This window comes from Gobio gobio (genome assembly GCF_949357685.1).
Source record: "Gobio gobio genome assembly, chromosome: 20".
Taxonomy (NCBI): domain Eukaryota; kingdom Metazoa; phylum Chordata; class Actinopteri; order Cypriniformes; family Gobionidae; genus Gobio; species Gobio gobio.
This window is the reverse complement of record NC_137113.1, coordinates 42418486-42436773: the sequence shown is the minus strand read 5'-3', so window position 1 is coordinate 42436773 and position 18288 is coordinate 42418486. Positions and strand designations below refer to the sequence as shown.

Here is an 18288-nt window from a genome sequence, read left to right as displayed (position 1 = left end):
ATTAAATATATTCTATTTGCACTTGGTGTAAATAGAATCTATCACTATTTGCACTTAGTGTAAATAGAATCTATCACTGTTTGCATTTAGTGTAAAGAGAATCTATCACTATTAACTATTAAATATATTCTATTTGCACTTGGTGTAAATAGAATCTATCACTATTTGCACTTAGTGTAAATAGAATCTATCACTATTTGCTCTTAGTGTAAATAGAATCTATCAATTTTTGCTCTAAGTGTAAATAGAATCTATCACTTCTTGCTCTTAGTGTAAATAGAATCTATCACTGTTTGCACTTAGTGTAAATAGAATCTATCACTGCTTGCTCTTAGTGTAAATAGAATCTATCACTGTTTGCTCTTAGTGTAAATAGAATATATCACTATTTGCTCTTAGTGTAAATAGAATCTATCACTGTTTGCATTTATTGTAAATAGAATCTATCACTATTTGCATTTAGTGTAAATAGAATCTATCACTATTTGCATTTAGTGTAAATAGATTATATTTACACTAAATGCAAATAGTGATATATTCTATCTAAATGCATATAGTGATAGATTCTATTTACACTAAATACAAATAGATTCTATTTGCACTTGGTGTAAAAGAATCTATCACTATTTGCTCTTAGTGTAAATAGAATCTATCACTATTTGCTCTTAGTGTAAATAGAATCTATCACTATTTGCATTTAGTGTAAATAGAATCTATCACTATTAACTAGTGCTGTCAGTTAAACGCGTTATTAACGACGTTAACGCAAACCTATTTTAACGGCGTCAATTTTTTTATCGCGAGATTAACGTTCTTTTTGGTCTAACAAACTTTGTAGTTTTTTCACATGCTGTTGCAGCAACTAGTAACGTTAGGAAAAACTACAACACCACTCCGGATGTAGCTAGACCGGAAACAAAACATCAGGCACGCTGCGGCTGCCCACACTTGTTTGGGCCATTAAAAGAGTAGACGTGGATGGCAAGCGTGAGACGCCGAAATGAGAAACGTATTATGCCATGGTTTAACTCAGGGGTCTTCAACTAAAAGTGCTTGTCTTGAGCGCTGCTTTCTGCTCTGGTGGTGCATTCACACCGGACGCGAATGAAGCGTTTTGCGCGAGTGATTTAAGTCAATGCAAAGACGCAAATAGACATTCTGCGGCGCGAATTAAGCGGCGTGCATGTCGCGTCATTCGCGTCCGGTGTGAACGCACCTGCATGCTTGACCGCGCGTCTGGGTCTGAATGTAACAGTGAGCATTGCAACGTTAACTGTTTCATTAGCCTACGTCAAAAGGCTTCGCGGTCCGGATTTGGACCGGAGTCCGCTAGTTGGCGACCCCTGGTTTAACTGCACTATAGGCGGAGTCCTAGTTTACCTTGCATGTGCACTTTGTAATTTTATTTTGTATCACCCTGTTTTGATCCCTTAGAAAGGGCTGTTGAAGGGGCTGTTTGTGCAACAAAGTATTTTTTTTCACCCTTTTATTGATGGACAGTGTTACATTGTGTGAGCGATTATTTGCTCCAAGTGTGAATGACTGCTTCAAGTGAGAATGTTGGTGTGAAATCGAACACTAAAGTATGCCAATGTTGTTTTCAATAAAACAAACATTTGAACAAAGCAAGCCGATCCACTTTTCTATGTTGATAAGAGCATTAAAATAAGAAAAAATAATGGGACAAAAAGAAATCAAGGGACATTTAGAATAAATAAAAATGTGCGATTAATTGTGAGTTAACTATGGCATTAATGCGATTAATCGCGATTAAATATTTTAATCGTTTGACAGCACTACTATTAACTATTAAATATATTATATTTGCACTTGGTGTAAATAGAATTTATCACTATTTGCACTTAGTGTAAATAGAATCTATCACTATTTGCTCTTAGTGTAAATAGAATCTATCACTATTTGCTCTTAGTGTAAATAGAATCTATCACTATTTGCATTTAGTGTAAATAGAATCTATCACTATTTGCATTTAGTGTAAATAGAATCTATCACTATTAAAGGGGCTATATGCAACTTTTTCCCCAAAATAAACGTAACAATAGCCTTTTTATTTTACTATTTATGACAAAAACATCTCCTGATGAGCATACTGACACCTTGTCCGCTCACAGTGGGTGCACCTATAAGCCTGTATCCTATTTTTCCTATTTTCTGGCGGGTTGTTTTTTCCCGCGCTGTCTGCGGATGTGACGTCACCACCGCTGCGAGAGCGAGCAGAAAATAAGAGCAGTTCTGTTTTTTGGCCACAGGTGTCAGTCGCGAGTTTAAATTTCAGAAAAACGCATATAGCCCCTTTAACTATTAAATATATTCTATTTGCACTTGGTGTAAATAGAATCTATCACTATTTGCACTTAGTGTAAATAGAATCTATCACTATTTGCTCTTAGTGTAAATAGAATCTATCACTATTTGCTCTTAGTGTAAATAGAATCTATCACTGTTTGCACTTAGTTTAAATAGAATCTATCACTATTTGCTCTTAGTGTAAATAGAATCTATCAATATTTGCTCTTAGTGTAAATAGAATCTATCACTGTTTGCACTTAGTTTAAATAGAATCTATCACTATTTGCATTTAGTGTAAATAGAATCTATCACTATTTGCATTTAGTGTAAATAGATTCTATTTACACTAAATGCAAATAGTGATAGATTCTATTTACACTAAATGCAAACAGATTATATTTGCACTTGGTGTAAATAGAATCTATCACTATTAGCTATTAAATAGATTCTATTTGCACTTGGTGTAAATAGAATCTATCACTATTTGCACTTGGTGTAAATAGAATCTATCACTATTTGCTCTTAGTGTAAATAGAATCTATCACTATTTGCATTTAGTGTAAATAGAATCTATCACTATTAACTATTAAATAGATTCTATTTGCACTTGGTGTAAATAGAATCTATCACTATTTGCACTTGGTGTAAATAGAATCTATCACTATTTGCTCTTAGTGTAAATAGAATCTATCACTATTTGCATTTAGTGTAAATAGAATCTATTACTATTAACTATTAAATATATTATATTTGCACTTGGTGTAAATAGAATTTATCACTATTTGCACTTAGTGTAAATAGAATCTATCACTATTTGCTCTTAGTGTAAATAGAATCTATCACTATTTGCTCTTAGTGTAAATAGAATCTATCACTATTTGCATTTAGTGTAAATAGAATCTATCACTATTTGCATTTAGTGTAAATAGAATCTATCACTATTAAAGGGGCTACATGCAACTTTTTCCCCAAAATAAACGTAACAATAGCCTTTTTATTTTACTATTTATGACAAAAACATCTCCTGATGAGCATACTGACACCTTGTCCGCTCACAGTGGGTGCACCTATAAGCCTGTATCCTATTTTTCCTATTTTCTGGCGGGTTGTTTTTTCCCGCGCTGTCTGCGGATGTGACGTCACCACCGCTGCGAGAGCGAGCAGAAAATAAGAGCAGTTCTGTTTTTTGGCCACAGGTGTCAGTCGCGAGTTTAAATTTCAGAAAAACGCATATAGCCCCTTTAACTATTAAATATATTCTATTTGCACTTGGTGTAAATAGAATCTATCACTATTTGCACTTAGTGTAAATATAATCTTTCACTATTTGCTCAGTGTAAATAGAATCTATCACTGTTTGCACTTAGTTTAAATAGAATCTATCACTATTTGCTCTTAGTGTAAATAGAATCTATCAATATTTGCTCTTAGTGTAAATATAATCTATCACTATTTGCATTTAGTGTAAATAGAATCTATCACTATTAACTATTAAATAGATTCTATTTGCACTTGGTGTAAATAGAATCTATCACTATTTGCTCTTAGTGTAAATAGAATCTATCACTATTTGCATTTAGTGTAAATAGAATCTATCACTATTAACTATTAAATATATTCTATTTGCACTTGGTGTAAATAGAATCTATCACTATTTGCACTTGGTGTAAATAGAATCTATCACTATTTGCTCTTAGTGTAAATAGAATCTATCACTATTTGCATTTAGTGTAAATAGAATCTATCACTATTTGCACTTAGTGTAAATAGAATCTATCACTATTTGCTCTTAGTGTAAATATAATCTATCACTATTTGCTCTTAGTGTAAATAGAATTTATCACTATTTGCATTTAGTGTAAATAGAATCTATCACTATTTGCATTTAGTGTAAATAGAATCTATCACTATTTGCACTTAGTGTAAATAGAATCTATCACTATTTGCTCTTAGTGTAAATAGAATCTATCACTATTTGCATTTAGTGTAAATAGAATCTATCACTATTTGCTCTTAGTGTAAATAGAATCTATCACTATTTGCACTTAGTGTAAATAGAATCTATCACTATTTGCTCTTAGTGTAAATAGAATTTATCACTATTTGCATTTAGTGTAAATAGAATTTATCACTATTTGCACTTAGTGTAAATAGAATCTATCACTATTTGCTCTTAGTGTAAATAGAATCTATCACTATTTGCATTTAGTGTAAATAGAATCTATCACTATTTGCATTTAGTGTAAATAGAATCTATCACTATTAAAGGGGCTATATGCAACTTTTTCCCCAAAATAAACGTAACAATAGCCTTTTTATTTTACCATTTATGACTCAAACATCTCCTGATGAGCATACTGACACCTTGTCCGCTCACAGTGGGTGCACCTATAAGCCTGTATCCTATTTTTCCTATTTTCTGGCGGGTCGTTTTTTCCCGCGCTGTCTGCGGATGTGACGTCACCACCGCTGCGAGAGCGAGCAGAAAATAACAGCAGTTCTGTTTTTTGGCCACAGGTGTCAGTCGCGAGTTTAAATTTCAGAAAAACGCATATAGCCCCTTTAACTGTTAAATATATTCTATTTGCACTTGGTGTAAATAGAATCTATCACTATTTGCACTTGGTGTAAATAGAATCTATCACTATTTGCACTTAGTGTAAATAGAATCTATCACTATTTGCTCTTAGTGTAAATAGAATCTATCACTATTTGCTCTTAGTGTAAATAGAATCTATCACTGTTTGCACTTAGTGTAAATAGAATCTATCACTGTTTGCTCTTAGTGTAAATAGAATCTATCACTATTTGCTCTTAGTGTAAATAGAATCTATCACTATTTGCTCTTAGTGTAAATAGAATCTATCACTATTTGCTCTTAGTGTAAATAGAATCTATCAATATTTGCTCTTAGTGTAAATAGAATCTATCACTATTTGCATTTAGTGTAAATAGATTCTATTTACACTAAATGCAAATAGTGATAGATTCTATCTAAATGCATATAGTGATAGATTCTATTTACACTAAATGCAAATAGATTATATTTGCACTTGGTGTAAATAGAATCTGTCACTATTAACTATTAAATAGATTCTATTTGCACTTGGTGTAAATAGAATCTATCACTATTTGCTCTTAGTGTAAATAGAATCTATCACTATTTGCATTTAGTGTAAATAGAATCTATCACTATTAACTATTAAATATATTCTATTTGCACTTGGTGTAAATAGAATCTATCACTATTTGTACTTAGTGTAAATAGAATCTATCACTATTTGCTCTTAGTGTAAATATAATCTATCACTATTTGCTCTTAGTGTAAATAGAATCTATCACTATTTACATTTAGTGTAAATAGAATCTATCACTATTAACTATTAAATATATTCTATTTGCACTTGGTGTAAATAGAATCTATCACTATTTGCACTTAGTGTAAATAGAATCTATCACTAATTGCTCTTAGTGTAAATATAATCTATCACTATTTGCTCTTAGTGTAAATAGAATCTATCAATATTTGCTCTTAGTGTAAATATAATCTATCACTTTTTGCTCTTAGTGTAAATATAATCTATCACTATTTGCTCTTAGTGTAAATAGAATCTATCACTGTTTGCTCAGTGTAAATAGAATCTATCACTGTTTGATCTTAGTGTAAATAGAATCTATCACTATTTGCTCTTAGTGTAAATAGAATCTATCACTATTTGCTCTTACTGTAAATAGAATCTATCACTATTTGCTCTTAGTGTAAATAGAATCTATCACTTTTTGCTCTTAGTGTAAATATAATCTATCACTATTTACACTTAGTGTAAATAGAATCTATCACTGTTTGCTCAGTGTAAATAGAATCTATCACTGTTTGATCTTAGTGTAAATAGAATCTATCACTATTTGCTCTTAGTGTAAATAGAATCTATCACTATTTGCTCTTACTGTAAATAGAATCTATCACTATTTGCTCTTAGTGTAAATAGAATCTATCACTATTTGCATTTAGTGTAAATACAATCTATCAATATTTGCTCTTAGTGTAAATAGAATCTATCACTATTTGCATTTAGTGTAAATAGAATCTATCACTATTTGCATTTAGTGTAAATAGATTCTATTTACACTAAATGCAAATAGTGATAGATTCTATCTAAATGCATATAGTGATAGATTCTATTTACACTAAATGCAAATAGATTCTATTTGCACTTGGTGTAAATAGAATCTATCACTATTAACTATTAAATAGATTCTATTTGCACTTGGTGTAAATAGAATCTATCACTATTTGCACTTAGTGTAAATAGAATCTATCACTATTTGCATTTAGTGTAAATAGAATCTATCACTATTAACTATTAAATAGATTCTATTTGCACTTGGTGTAAATAGAATCTATCACTATTTGCTCTTAGTGTAAATAGAATCTATCAATATTTGCATTTAGTGTAAATAGAATCTATCACTATTAACTATTAAATAGATTCTATTTGCACTTGGTGTAAATAGAATCTATCACTATTTGCTCTTAGTGTAAATAGAATCTATCACTGTTTGCTCTTAGTGTAAATAGAATCTATCACTATTTGCATTTAGTGTAAATAGAATCTATCACTATTAACTATTAAATAGATTCTATTTGCACTTGGTGTAAATAGAATCTATCACTATTTGCTCTTAGTGTAAATAGAATCTATCAATATTTGCTCTTAGTGTAAATATAATCTATCACTTTTTGCTCTTAGTGTAAATAGAATCTATCAATATTTGCTCTTAGTGTAAATATAATCTATCACTGTTTGCTCTTAGTGTAAATAGAATCTATCACTATTTGCTCTTAGTGTAAATAGAATATATCACTATTAACTATTAAATAGATTATATTTGCATTTGGTGTAAATAGAATCTATCACTATTTTGACTTAGGTCAAATAGCCGCTGCCTTATAACAGGCCTTATGTCTTTACTGTAACTTTTGATCAATTTAATGCATTTAATGCCTTGTTTTAATTACTTTCTTTACAAAAATAAACTCACTGACCTTCAAAATTTTGAATTTGAACAGTAACGTACATAAAACTTTTATCCCTCCTTTAGACATTTTAAAATGTTGCCACTTGATCCAAAGCGACTCAAGGTATACATTGAATCAGTTCAAGCATTTCCTGGGGATCAAACCCATGACCTTGGCTTTTCTAGTGCCTTTTGTACTGTTTAAAGTACAGAAACACTCGACAACTTGCCCTAGTTTGTAAGTTGATCCATATTTCCCACAATCATCTACCTTCCAGTCGATGTTTCCATTGAAGAGTTCACTCTTGGCAATGTCCACTCTGTTCCATGTTACAGCAAGCCTCAACTCATCAGTATAGGGATTAGAATCGCCCGTAATGTGTCTTTTACTCGCTAACACACACACACACACACACACACACACACACACACACACACACACACACACACACACACACACACACACACACACACAGCAAAAATGATATACAGAAAAATATTTTTATAAACACCATAGGTCCACTGTAGACCGAAAGTGTAAGAAGTTGAAGAGATGTACAAACACTGTAATGAACAGTTTAAAGTTTACCTTGAACAAGCACTTTAAGCATCACAGTGTCAAAATCATCGGCTCCTTCCTGTTCCCCGTTATAAATGCAGATGAGGTCTTTGTTTTGGTAGATGCTTAAAGCCTTTTAGGTACCAGCCAAGCAACAAGAAAAAAAAAATCAGTCAATCACTGTTTGCACTTAGTGTAAATAGAATCTATCACTATATTTGCTCTTTGTGTAAATAGAATCTATCACTGTTTGCTCTTAGTGTAAATTGAATCTATCACTATCACTATTAACTATTAAATATATTCTATTTGGACTTGGTGTAAATAGAATCTATCACTGTTTGCACTTAGTGTAAATAGAATCTATCAATATTTGCTCTTAGTGTAAATAGAATCTATCACTATTTGCTCTTAGTGTAAATAGAATCTATTACTGTTTGCATTTAGTGTAAATAGATTCTATTTACACTAAATGCAAATAGTGATAGATTCTATCTAAATGCATATAGTGATAGATTCTATTTACACTAAATGCAAATAGATTATATTTGCACTTGGTGTAAATAGAATCTATCACTATTAACTATTAAATAGATTCTATTTGCACTTGGTGTAAATAGAATATATCACTATTTGCACTTAGTGTAAATAGAATCTATCACTATTTGCTCTTAGTGTAAATAGAATCTATCACTATTTGCATTTAGTGTAAATAGAATCTATCACTATTAACTATTAAATATATTCTATTTGCACTTGGTGTAAATAGAATCTATCTCTATTTGCACTTAGTGTAAATAGAATCTATCACTATTTGCTCTTAGTGTAAATAGAAGCTATCACTATTTGCTCTTAGTGTAAATAGAATCTATCACTGTTTGCTCTTAGTGTAAATAGAATCTATCACTGTTTGCATTTAGTGTAAATAGAATCTATCACTATTAACTATTAAATATATTCTATTTGGACTTGGTGTGAATAGAATATATCACTATTTGCTCTTAGTGTAAATAGAATCTATCAATATATGCTCTTAGTGTAAATAGAATCTATTTGCACTTAGTGTAAATAGAATCTATCAATATTTGCTCTTAGTGTAAATAGAATATATCACTGTTTGCACTTAGTGTAAATAGAATCTATCACTGTTTGCATTTAGTGTAAATAGAATCTATCACTATTAACTATTAAATATATTCTATTTGGACTTGGTGTAAATAGAATCTATCACTGTTTGCTCTTAGTGTAAATAGAATCTATCACTGTTTGCATTTAGTGTAAATAGAATCTATCACTATTAACTATTAAATATATTCAATTTGGACTTGGTGTAAATAGAATCTATCACTATTTGCTCTTAGTGTAAATATAATCTATCACTATTTGCTCTTAGTGTAAATAGAATCTATCACCATTTACATTTAGTGTAAATAGAATCTATCACTATTTGCATTTAGTGTAAATAGAATCTATCACTATTAACTATTAAATACATTCTATTTGCACTTGGTGTAAATAGAATCTATCACTATTTGCTCTTAGTGTAAATAGAATCTATCACTATTTGCATTTAGTGTAAATAGAATCTATCACTATTAACTATTAAATATATTCTATTTGGACTTGGTGTAAATAGAATCTATCACTATTTGCACTTAGTGTAAATAGAATCGATCACTATTTGCACTTAGTGTAAATAGAATCTATCAATATTTGCTCTTAGTGTAAATAGAATCTATCACTGTTTGCACTTAGTGTAAATAGAATCTATCACTGTTTGCACTTAGTGTAAATAGAATCTATCACTGTTTGCATTTAGTGTAAATAGAATCTATCACTATTAAATATTAAATATATTCTATTTGGACTTGGTGTAAATAGAATCTATCACTGTTTGCTCTTAGTGTAAATAGAATATATCACTGTTTGCATTTAGTGTAAATAGAATCTATCACTATTAACTATTAAATATATTCTATTTGGACTTGGTGTAAATAGAATCTATCACTATTTGCACTTAGTGTAAATAGAATCTATCACTATTTGCTCTTAGTGTAAATAGAATCTATCAATATATGCTCTTAGTGTAAATAGAATCTATCAATATTTGCTCTTAGTGTAAATAGAATCTATCACTGTTTGCTCTTAGTATAAATAGAATCTATCACTGTTTGCACTTAGTGTAAATAGAATCTATCACTGTTTGCACTTAGTGTAAATAGAACCTATCAATATTTGCTCTTAGTGTAAATAGAATCTATCACTGTTTGCACTTAGTGTAAATAAAATCTATCAATATTTGCTCTTAGTGTAAATAGAATCTATCACTGTTTGCTCTTAGTGTAAATAGAATCTATCACTGTTTGCACTTAGTGTAAATAGAATCTATCACTATTTGATCTTAGTGTAAATAGAATCTATCACTGTTTGCTCTTAGTGTAAATAGAATCTATCACTATTTGCACTTAGTGTAAATAGAATCTATCAATTTTTGCTCTTAGTGTAAATAGAATCTATCACTGTTTGCTCTTAGTGTAAATAGAATCTATAACTGTTTGCACTTAGTGTAAATAGAATCTATCACTATTTGCACTTAGTGTAAATAAAATCTATCAATATTTGCTCTTAGTGTAAATAGAATCTATCACTGTTTGCTCTTAGTGTAAATAGAATCTATCACTGTTTGCACTTAGTGTAAATAGAACCTATGAATATTTGCTCTTAGTGTAAATAGAATCTATCACTGTTTGCACTTAGTGTAAATAAAATCTATCAATATTTGCTCTTAGTGTAAATAGAATCTATCACTGTTTGCTCTTAGTGTAAATAGAATCTATCACTGTTTGCACTTAGTGTAAATAGAATCTATCACTATTTGATCTTAGTGTAAATAGAATCTATCACTGTTTGCTCTTAGTGTAAATAGAATCAATCACTATTTGCACTTAGTGTAAATAGAATCTATCAATATTTGCTCTTAGTGTAAATAGAATCTATCACTGTTTGCTCTTAGTGTAAATAGAATCTATCACTGTTTGCACTTAGTGTAAATAGAATCTATCACTGTTTGCATTTAGTGTAAATAGAATCTATCACTATTAACTATTAAATATATTCTATTTGGACTTGGTGTAAATAGAATCTATCACTGTTTGCTCTTAGTGTAAATAGAATCTATCACTGTTTGCATTTAGTGTAAATAGAATCTATCACTATTAACTATTAAATATATTCTATTTGGACTTGGTGTAAATAGAATCTATCACTATTTGCACTTAGTGTAAATATAATCTATCACTATTTGCTCTTAGTGTAAATAGAATCTATCACTGTTTGCACTTAGTGTAAATAGAATCTATCAATATTTGCTCTTAGTGTAAATAGAATCTATCACTGTTTGCTCTTAGTGTAAATAGAATCTATCACTGTTTGCACTTAGTGTAAATAGAATCTATCACTGTTTGCACTTAGATCTATCACTGTTTGCACTTAGTGTAAATAGAATCTATCACTGTTTGCTCTTAGTGTAAATAGAATCTATCACTATTTGATCTTAGTGTAAATAGAATCTATCACTATTTGATCTTAGTGTAAATAGAATCTATCAATATTTGCTCTTAGTGTAAATAGAATCTATCACTGTTTGCTCTTAGTATAAATAGAATCTATCACTGTTTGCACTTAGTGTAAATAGAATCTATCACTGTTTGCACTTAGTGTAAATAGAACCTATCAATATTTGCTCTTAGTGTAAATAGAATCTATCACTGTTTGCACTTAGTGTAAATAAAATCTATCAATATTTGCTCTTAGTGTAAATAGAATCTATCACTGTTTGCTCTTAGTGTAAATAGAATCTATCACTGTTTGCACTTAGTGTAAATAGAATCTATCACTATTTGATCTTAGTGTAAATAGAATCTATCACTGTTTGCTCTTAGTGTAAATAGAATCTATCACTATTTGCACTTAGTGTAAATAGAATCTATCAATTTTTGCTCTTAGTGTAAATAGAATCTATCACTGTTTGCTCTTAGTGTAAATAGAATCTATCACTGTTTGCACTTAGTGTAAATAGAATCTATCACTATTTGCACTTAGTGTAAATAAAATCTATCAATATTTGCTCTTAGTGTAAATAGAATCTATCACTGTTTGCTCTTAGTGTAAATAGAATCTATCACTGTTTGCACTTAGTGTAAATAGAACCTATGAATATTTGCTCTTAGTGTAAATAGAATCTATCACTGTTTGCACTTAGTGTAAATAAAATCTATCAATATTTGCTCTTAGTGTAAATAGAATCTATCACTGTTTGCTCTTAGTGTAAATAGAATCTATCACTGTTTGCACTTAGTGTAAATAGAATCTATCACTATTTGATCTTAGTGTAAATAGAATCTATCACTGTTTGCTCTTAGTGTAAATAGAATCTATCACTATTTGCACTTAGTGTAAATAGAATCTATCAATATTTGCTCTTAGTGTAAATAGAATCTATCACTGTTTGCTCTTAGTGTAAATAGAATCTATCACTGTTTGCACTTAGTGTAAATAGAATCTATCACTGTTTGCATTTAGTGTAAATAGAATCTATCACTATTAACTATTAAATATATTCTATTTGGACTTGGTGTAAATAGAATCTATCACTGTTTGCTCTTAGTGTAAATAGAATCTATCACTGTTTGCATTTAGTGTAAATAGAATCTATCACTATTAACTATTAAATATATTCTATTTGGACTTGGTGTAAATAGAATCTATCACTATTTGCACTTAGTGTAAATAGAATCTATCACTATTTGCTCTTAGTGTAAATAGAATCTATCACTGTTTGCACTTAGTGTAAATAGAATCTATCAATATTTGCTCTTAGTGTAAATAGAATCTATCACTGTTTGCTCTTAGTGTAAATAGAATCTATCACTGTTTGCACTTAGTGTAAATAGAATCTATCACTGTTTGCACTTAGATCTATCACTGTTTGCACTTAGTGTAAATAGAATCTATCACTGTTTGCTCTTAGTGTAAATAGAATCTATCACTATTTGATCTTAGTGTAAATAGAATCTATCACTATTTGATCTTATTGTAAATAGAATCTATCACTGTTTGCTCTTAGTGTAAATAGAATCTATCACTGTTTGCTCTTAGTGTAAATAGAATCTATCACTGTTTGCACTTAGTGTAAATAGAATCTATCACTGTTTGCACTTAGATCTATCACTGTTTGCACTTAGTGTAAATAGAATCTATCACTGTTTGCTCTTAGTGTAAATAGAATCTATCACTATTTGATCTTAGTGTAAATAGAATCTATCACTATTTGATCTTATTGTAAATAGAATCTATCACTGTTTGCTCTTAGTGTAAATAGAATCTATCACTGTTTGCTCTAAGTGTAAATAGTGTAAAAAAATCATTGGCTCCTTCCTGTTCCCCGTTATAAATGCAGATGAGGTCTTTGTTTTGGTAGATGCTTAAAGCCTTTTAGGTACCAGCCAGGCAACAAGAAAAAAAAAATCAGCAATAAAAATGTTTTCAAAAATATAAACGAGTAAAGAGTGTGATATTTACCTTGTCAACAAGTTTGTCCATGTCCTGCTCTGAAGGAAAATATTGATTTACTTTCTCCGCCAATCGTTCTCGAAGCTCCATGTTGGGAGACCCTTCCTCCTTCTCTGCTGCTCCATTTGAGGACACCGGTGCAGATTGCACGTTCTCTATGATGTCGCACACAAGATTGGCAAGCCCCCCCGAACCAGCCAGGACCAACCAGGGCATTGAATTCTTCAGAGCGATATCTAAAAGCTGAAATGAAGAAATATTGTAACAGAGAATTAAAAGATAGGACTGAGGAAGTTTTGCATGTAATTAAACTGGAATCTGCTCACCTCCAGCATCGAAGCATCTCCAGATATCAGCATGTTCAGAACAGGAATGTCAATGCTTGCACTGCCTGCACTGCCTGCACATGAGATTGCATTTAAGAATAAAGTCCTCATTGCTTTTATTAAACAGATCTTGACATAAAATTTAACACGCATACATTATATGTATACAGATCAGGCATAACATTATGACCAAATATTGTGTTGTCCCCCTTTTCCTACCAAAACAGCCCTGACCAGTCGAGGCATGGACTCTACTAGACCCCTGAAGGTGTGCTTTGGTATCTGGCACCAAGATGTTAGCAGCAGATCATTTAAGTCCTGTAAGTTGCAAGGTGGGGCCTCCATGGATGCTCGATTGGATTGAGATCTGGGGAATTTGGAGGCAAGTCAACACCTCAAACTCGTTGTTGTGCTCTTGAAACCATTCCTGAAACATTTTTACCAGGGCGCATTATCTGCTGAAAGAGCCACAGCCACCAGGGAATACCGTTTCCATGAAATGGTGTACATGGTCTGCAACAATGCTTAGGTAGGTGTCAAAGTAACATCCACATGGATGGCAGGATCCAAGGTTTCCCAGCAGAACATTGCCCAAAGCATCACTGCCTCCACCAGCTTGCCTTCTTCCCATAGTGCATCCTGGTGCCATGTGTTCCCCAGGTAAGCGACTCACACGCACTCGGCCATCCACATGATGTAAAAGAAAGCGTGATTCATCAGACCAGGCCACCTTCTTCCATTGCTCTGTGGTCCACTTCTGATGCTCACATGCCCACTGTTGGTGCTTTCGGCGGTGGACAGGGGTCAGCATGGGCACCCTGACTGGTCAGCAGCTATGCTGCCCCATACGCAACAAACTGTGATGCTCTGTGTATTCTGACACCTTTCTATCAGAACCAGCATTAACTTCTTGAGCAGTTTGAGCTACAGTAGCTCGTCTGTTTGATCGGACCTCCCAGGCCAGCCTTCGCTCCCATAATGTTATGCCTGATCGGTGTGTGTGTGTGTGTGTGTGTGATATATATATATATATATATATATATATATGTATATATATATATATATATATATATATATGTATGTATATATATATATATATATATATATGTATGTATATATATATATATATATATATATATATATATATATATATATATATATATATATATATATATATACACACACACTCACACACATTATCACAATATTTATCAAGATATTCATTTACCATTAAAGTTGCACTATGTAACTTTTCCGTCCACTAGAGGTCCCCTATTCAAAACAAAGGCGTAGTTTGATGGCACCAAGTTTGAGCGCAGAATCTTGGGACATGTGGTCTTCACCAGACAGCCGGTGGAAAAGAATCGGGATAGGACTCGGGCAGAAATCATGTACATGGATGCGATTATTAACGTTACTGTAGTATGAAGCAGAATCAGGAGCGATTGTTAATAAGAAGAGCACAACAAGCCTCGCGAGCAGCAGGACTTTTATTATGCCACAGTCGCCGGCGCCATTTCGGCTTTTCCGGTCATGAGTATGAGGTAACGCAGCTCTGTTTATCCTATTAGATACATCTGAGTGTGTTGAAATTTATGTTATGACGTTACTCTGTGTGTCCGTTCGGCGGCTGCTATGACACTTGTTCACACTGCAGTGAGAGTAAAGTGTTTCTGCAAAACAAAATCGGAAACCGAGGGTAACGCAGATATGACGCAATCGACAGGCGACTCCCTCACACGTCCCGGTTCCTTGGTTAAAACAGCAATTTTCTCACGATTTACAAATAGTTGGAAACATTTGGGACATTGTAAGTACTTAACTGAACAAAATATATAACACTGGCCTAGTGGTTTTCAAAGTTTTTCTGTGTTTTTTTTTTTTACATAGTGCACCTTCCATGGGGAAGGAAATGCTTTCCACATATCTGTTGAACGTTGAGAATGAATGTAAACATTTAAACTCCACAGAGTAGCTATATTTTAATTTAGGGGCCAATGAAACCCATTAATTTTTTTCCCTAAATCCTATGTTTTCCATTTTTTTGGGGGATTCTGTTTATGATTTAATACACATTTATATCAACTTGACCAATCTAATCAAGCTTTTAAAATGTAATCAAATGAAAATATAACTAATTTAATAAATATAATTAATGTGAAACAAAACATTGCATTTGTATTTTTGTCAAATAAGATGCTGCAAAACAAAATGTATAAATTTAAAACATGGATGAAAAATATCTTGGCTCTATGATATTCCTTTTATATTATTATTATTACTTTCAGAAATGTATTTTAGTATACAGTAGTGAAATAATTTCATAATTTCTTGGTTAAACCAAACTTTTAATTTGACAGTATATTTCAGTTCTCTGAATCACTGAACTCTTGATGTCATACTTTGTCAAAATGAACCATCACAAGACCTTCTATGAACACTTTCTGAATGGTGCGCCTAGTAGCCTTTTATACTAAAAGCAGTGTCTTCTCTTGCAATAACCAAAAAATGACCATTAGGTGGCCAAAAATCTAAACTGCAATAAAACCAAGCAAAGTACAAGTCATCATTGATCTTTACATGATGTGTAAAGACATTCCTAAGAGGAGCATTCAAGCACGTGAAATGCCCTAAAAGCAGCATTTTATATTGTACCTGTGCGCTGACGTGAAATGTAATCCTCCAGACGTGCTCTGAAACCGACCTCACCACCTTCACGCCTTATGGTCCCATCATCCACCAGAAGGAAAGCCTTGTGATTATTATTCAGATAGCAAGATTGCAAGGTACTGGTGTATTTGACTAAATACTTTGCGGGGAAACTTCCCTAAGAGAAAGAATCAGACGTTGTTCTAAAATAAGTATTTGCATACACAATATTGCTCTATTTGTGCAGTACATAGCATGCAGGCTTATTGGTACCCCTAGGAATTGCTTGCTCAATATTTAAAGGGTTCACCAAAAAATGAAAATTACCCCATGATTTCCCCCACTTCCTTAATAAGTTGAATATGGAAGGCGGTCTGGCGGAGGCTAGATATTTTACTTTATAACATGTTAAATATGGATATTTTTCTTACACAAACGCATGGCTTCACTTCAGAAGGCCTTTATTAACCAGGAGCTGCTAATGGATGGATGCACTTTTTGGGGCTCCCATTCACTGCCATTATAAAGCTTGGATTAGCCAGGACATTTTAATATATTAAAAATATTTTCGATTATCTTAGATATAGTTCTGATGTACAGTAGATTGTTGAGCGTCACAAAATGAGAAGTGGCTGTAAGAAAATAGCTAAAGGATAAAAAAATTCCCATTTACACCATCAGGGCAATAATTAAGAAGTACAGTAAGAAGGATAGTTTGAGTGGCCAATGACTCTCCAAGGATCACAGCTGGAAAATTGCAGAAAGTAGCTGAGTCTTGGGGTCAGAAAGCCTTTAAAAAAAAAAAATACAAAAACAAACTCCAGCATATTCAGTTGTCAGACATGCTGGAACTTCGAAAGAAACCTGGTTCTGTGGTCAGACAAAACCTTTTTTTTTTTTTTTAAAAAGAGTTTTTTTGTTTTTGGCAGCAAACAAACCAGATGGGTTTGGTGCACACAGAAAAGTACCCCATGTGTATGATTAAATATACTGCTGGATCTTTAATGTTCATGGATTCTATCAAATACCAACAGATTAAAAAAAAATCTAAACCTGACGGCCTCTGATAGAAATCTTATAATGCACTGATCACTAAAATGCACTGATCTCTTGTCAGGTGTCCTTCAACCTCTCGAGGCATTACAGAAGAAGACTCAGAGCTGTTATCTTGGCAAAAGGAGGCTGCAAAAAGTATTAAATACAGGGGTCGCAATAATTGTGGCTAATTTGTTTTTGAGAAAAACATTTCATAATGAGATTTTCCCCATATTTTCCAATTACTTTACTTCAATGAAATATCAAAAGGATTAATGCGGGGTTCATTTTCACAGGCTTCTTTGTTCAATCTTTGTTAAGGGTGTCAATATATATATATAAGTGACATTACCTCAGAGTTGACGAGCTGTTGGCTATCTTGTACCAGGCCCCAAGGAGTGATGCCAATAAGAACCACTTTACTGAGAGTGACAGCAGACGTTGCGGTGGCATAATCTCTCACAGCTTCTCCTACACACTTGCTGAGACCTTCATTCAACCCTCCGGTTATGATCCATGCACCTATACATAAGCCACATCCACAATTAACTATATTAGTTACTAGTATATTTACTAGTCTTATTATATTTTATTGTTCCCCTTCGAGGGAACTCGAACTGCGTCATCGTGACGACACTTTGGGGAACGCCCCTCGCGTAAAGCGTCTGAAGAAACTGTAAAATCAGCCCAATCCGATTGGTGTTGCGTGATGACGTCGTATGTGACGGCATACCCGGAACATACAAAGAGACGTCTGAACGAAACAGAGATAGCTTTTTTGCTCTTCAGCGTGAGCGCTCTGTTTGTTCAGTCTGAAGG

The 18288-nt window shown here is 32.4% G+C and overlaps 1 protein-coding gene across 1 annotated transcript in view; it reads right to left on the bottom strand.

The window, feature by feature from the left end:
• LOC307144221 (transient receptor potential cation channel subfamily M member 4-like) overlaps nt 1-18288 on the bottom strand; it is a gene marked incomplete at its 5' end in the record, with an annotated part of 85455 nt that overhangs the window by 56709 nt on the left and 10458 nt on the right. The window contains 6 exons of the mRNA XM_079846326.1: nt 7601-7722; nt 7919-8021; nt 13469-13702; nt 13786-13850; nt 16441-16612; nt 17822-17991. Of these exons, the coding sequence (XP_079702452.1) occupies nt 7601-7722; nt 7919-8021; nt 13469-13702; nt 13786-13850; nt 16441-16612; nt 17822-17991 (866 nt within the window). The remainder of the gene's footprint in view (nt 1-7600; nt 7723-7918; nt 8022-13468; nt 13703-13785; nt 13851-16440; nt 16613-17821; nt 17992-18288) is intronic.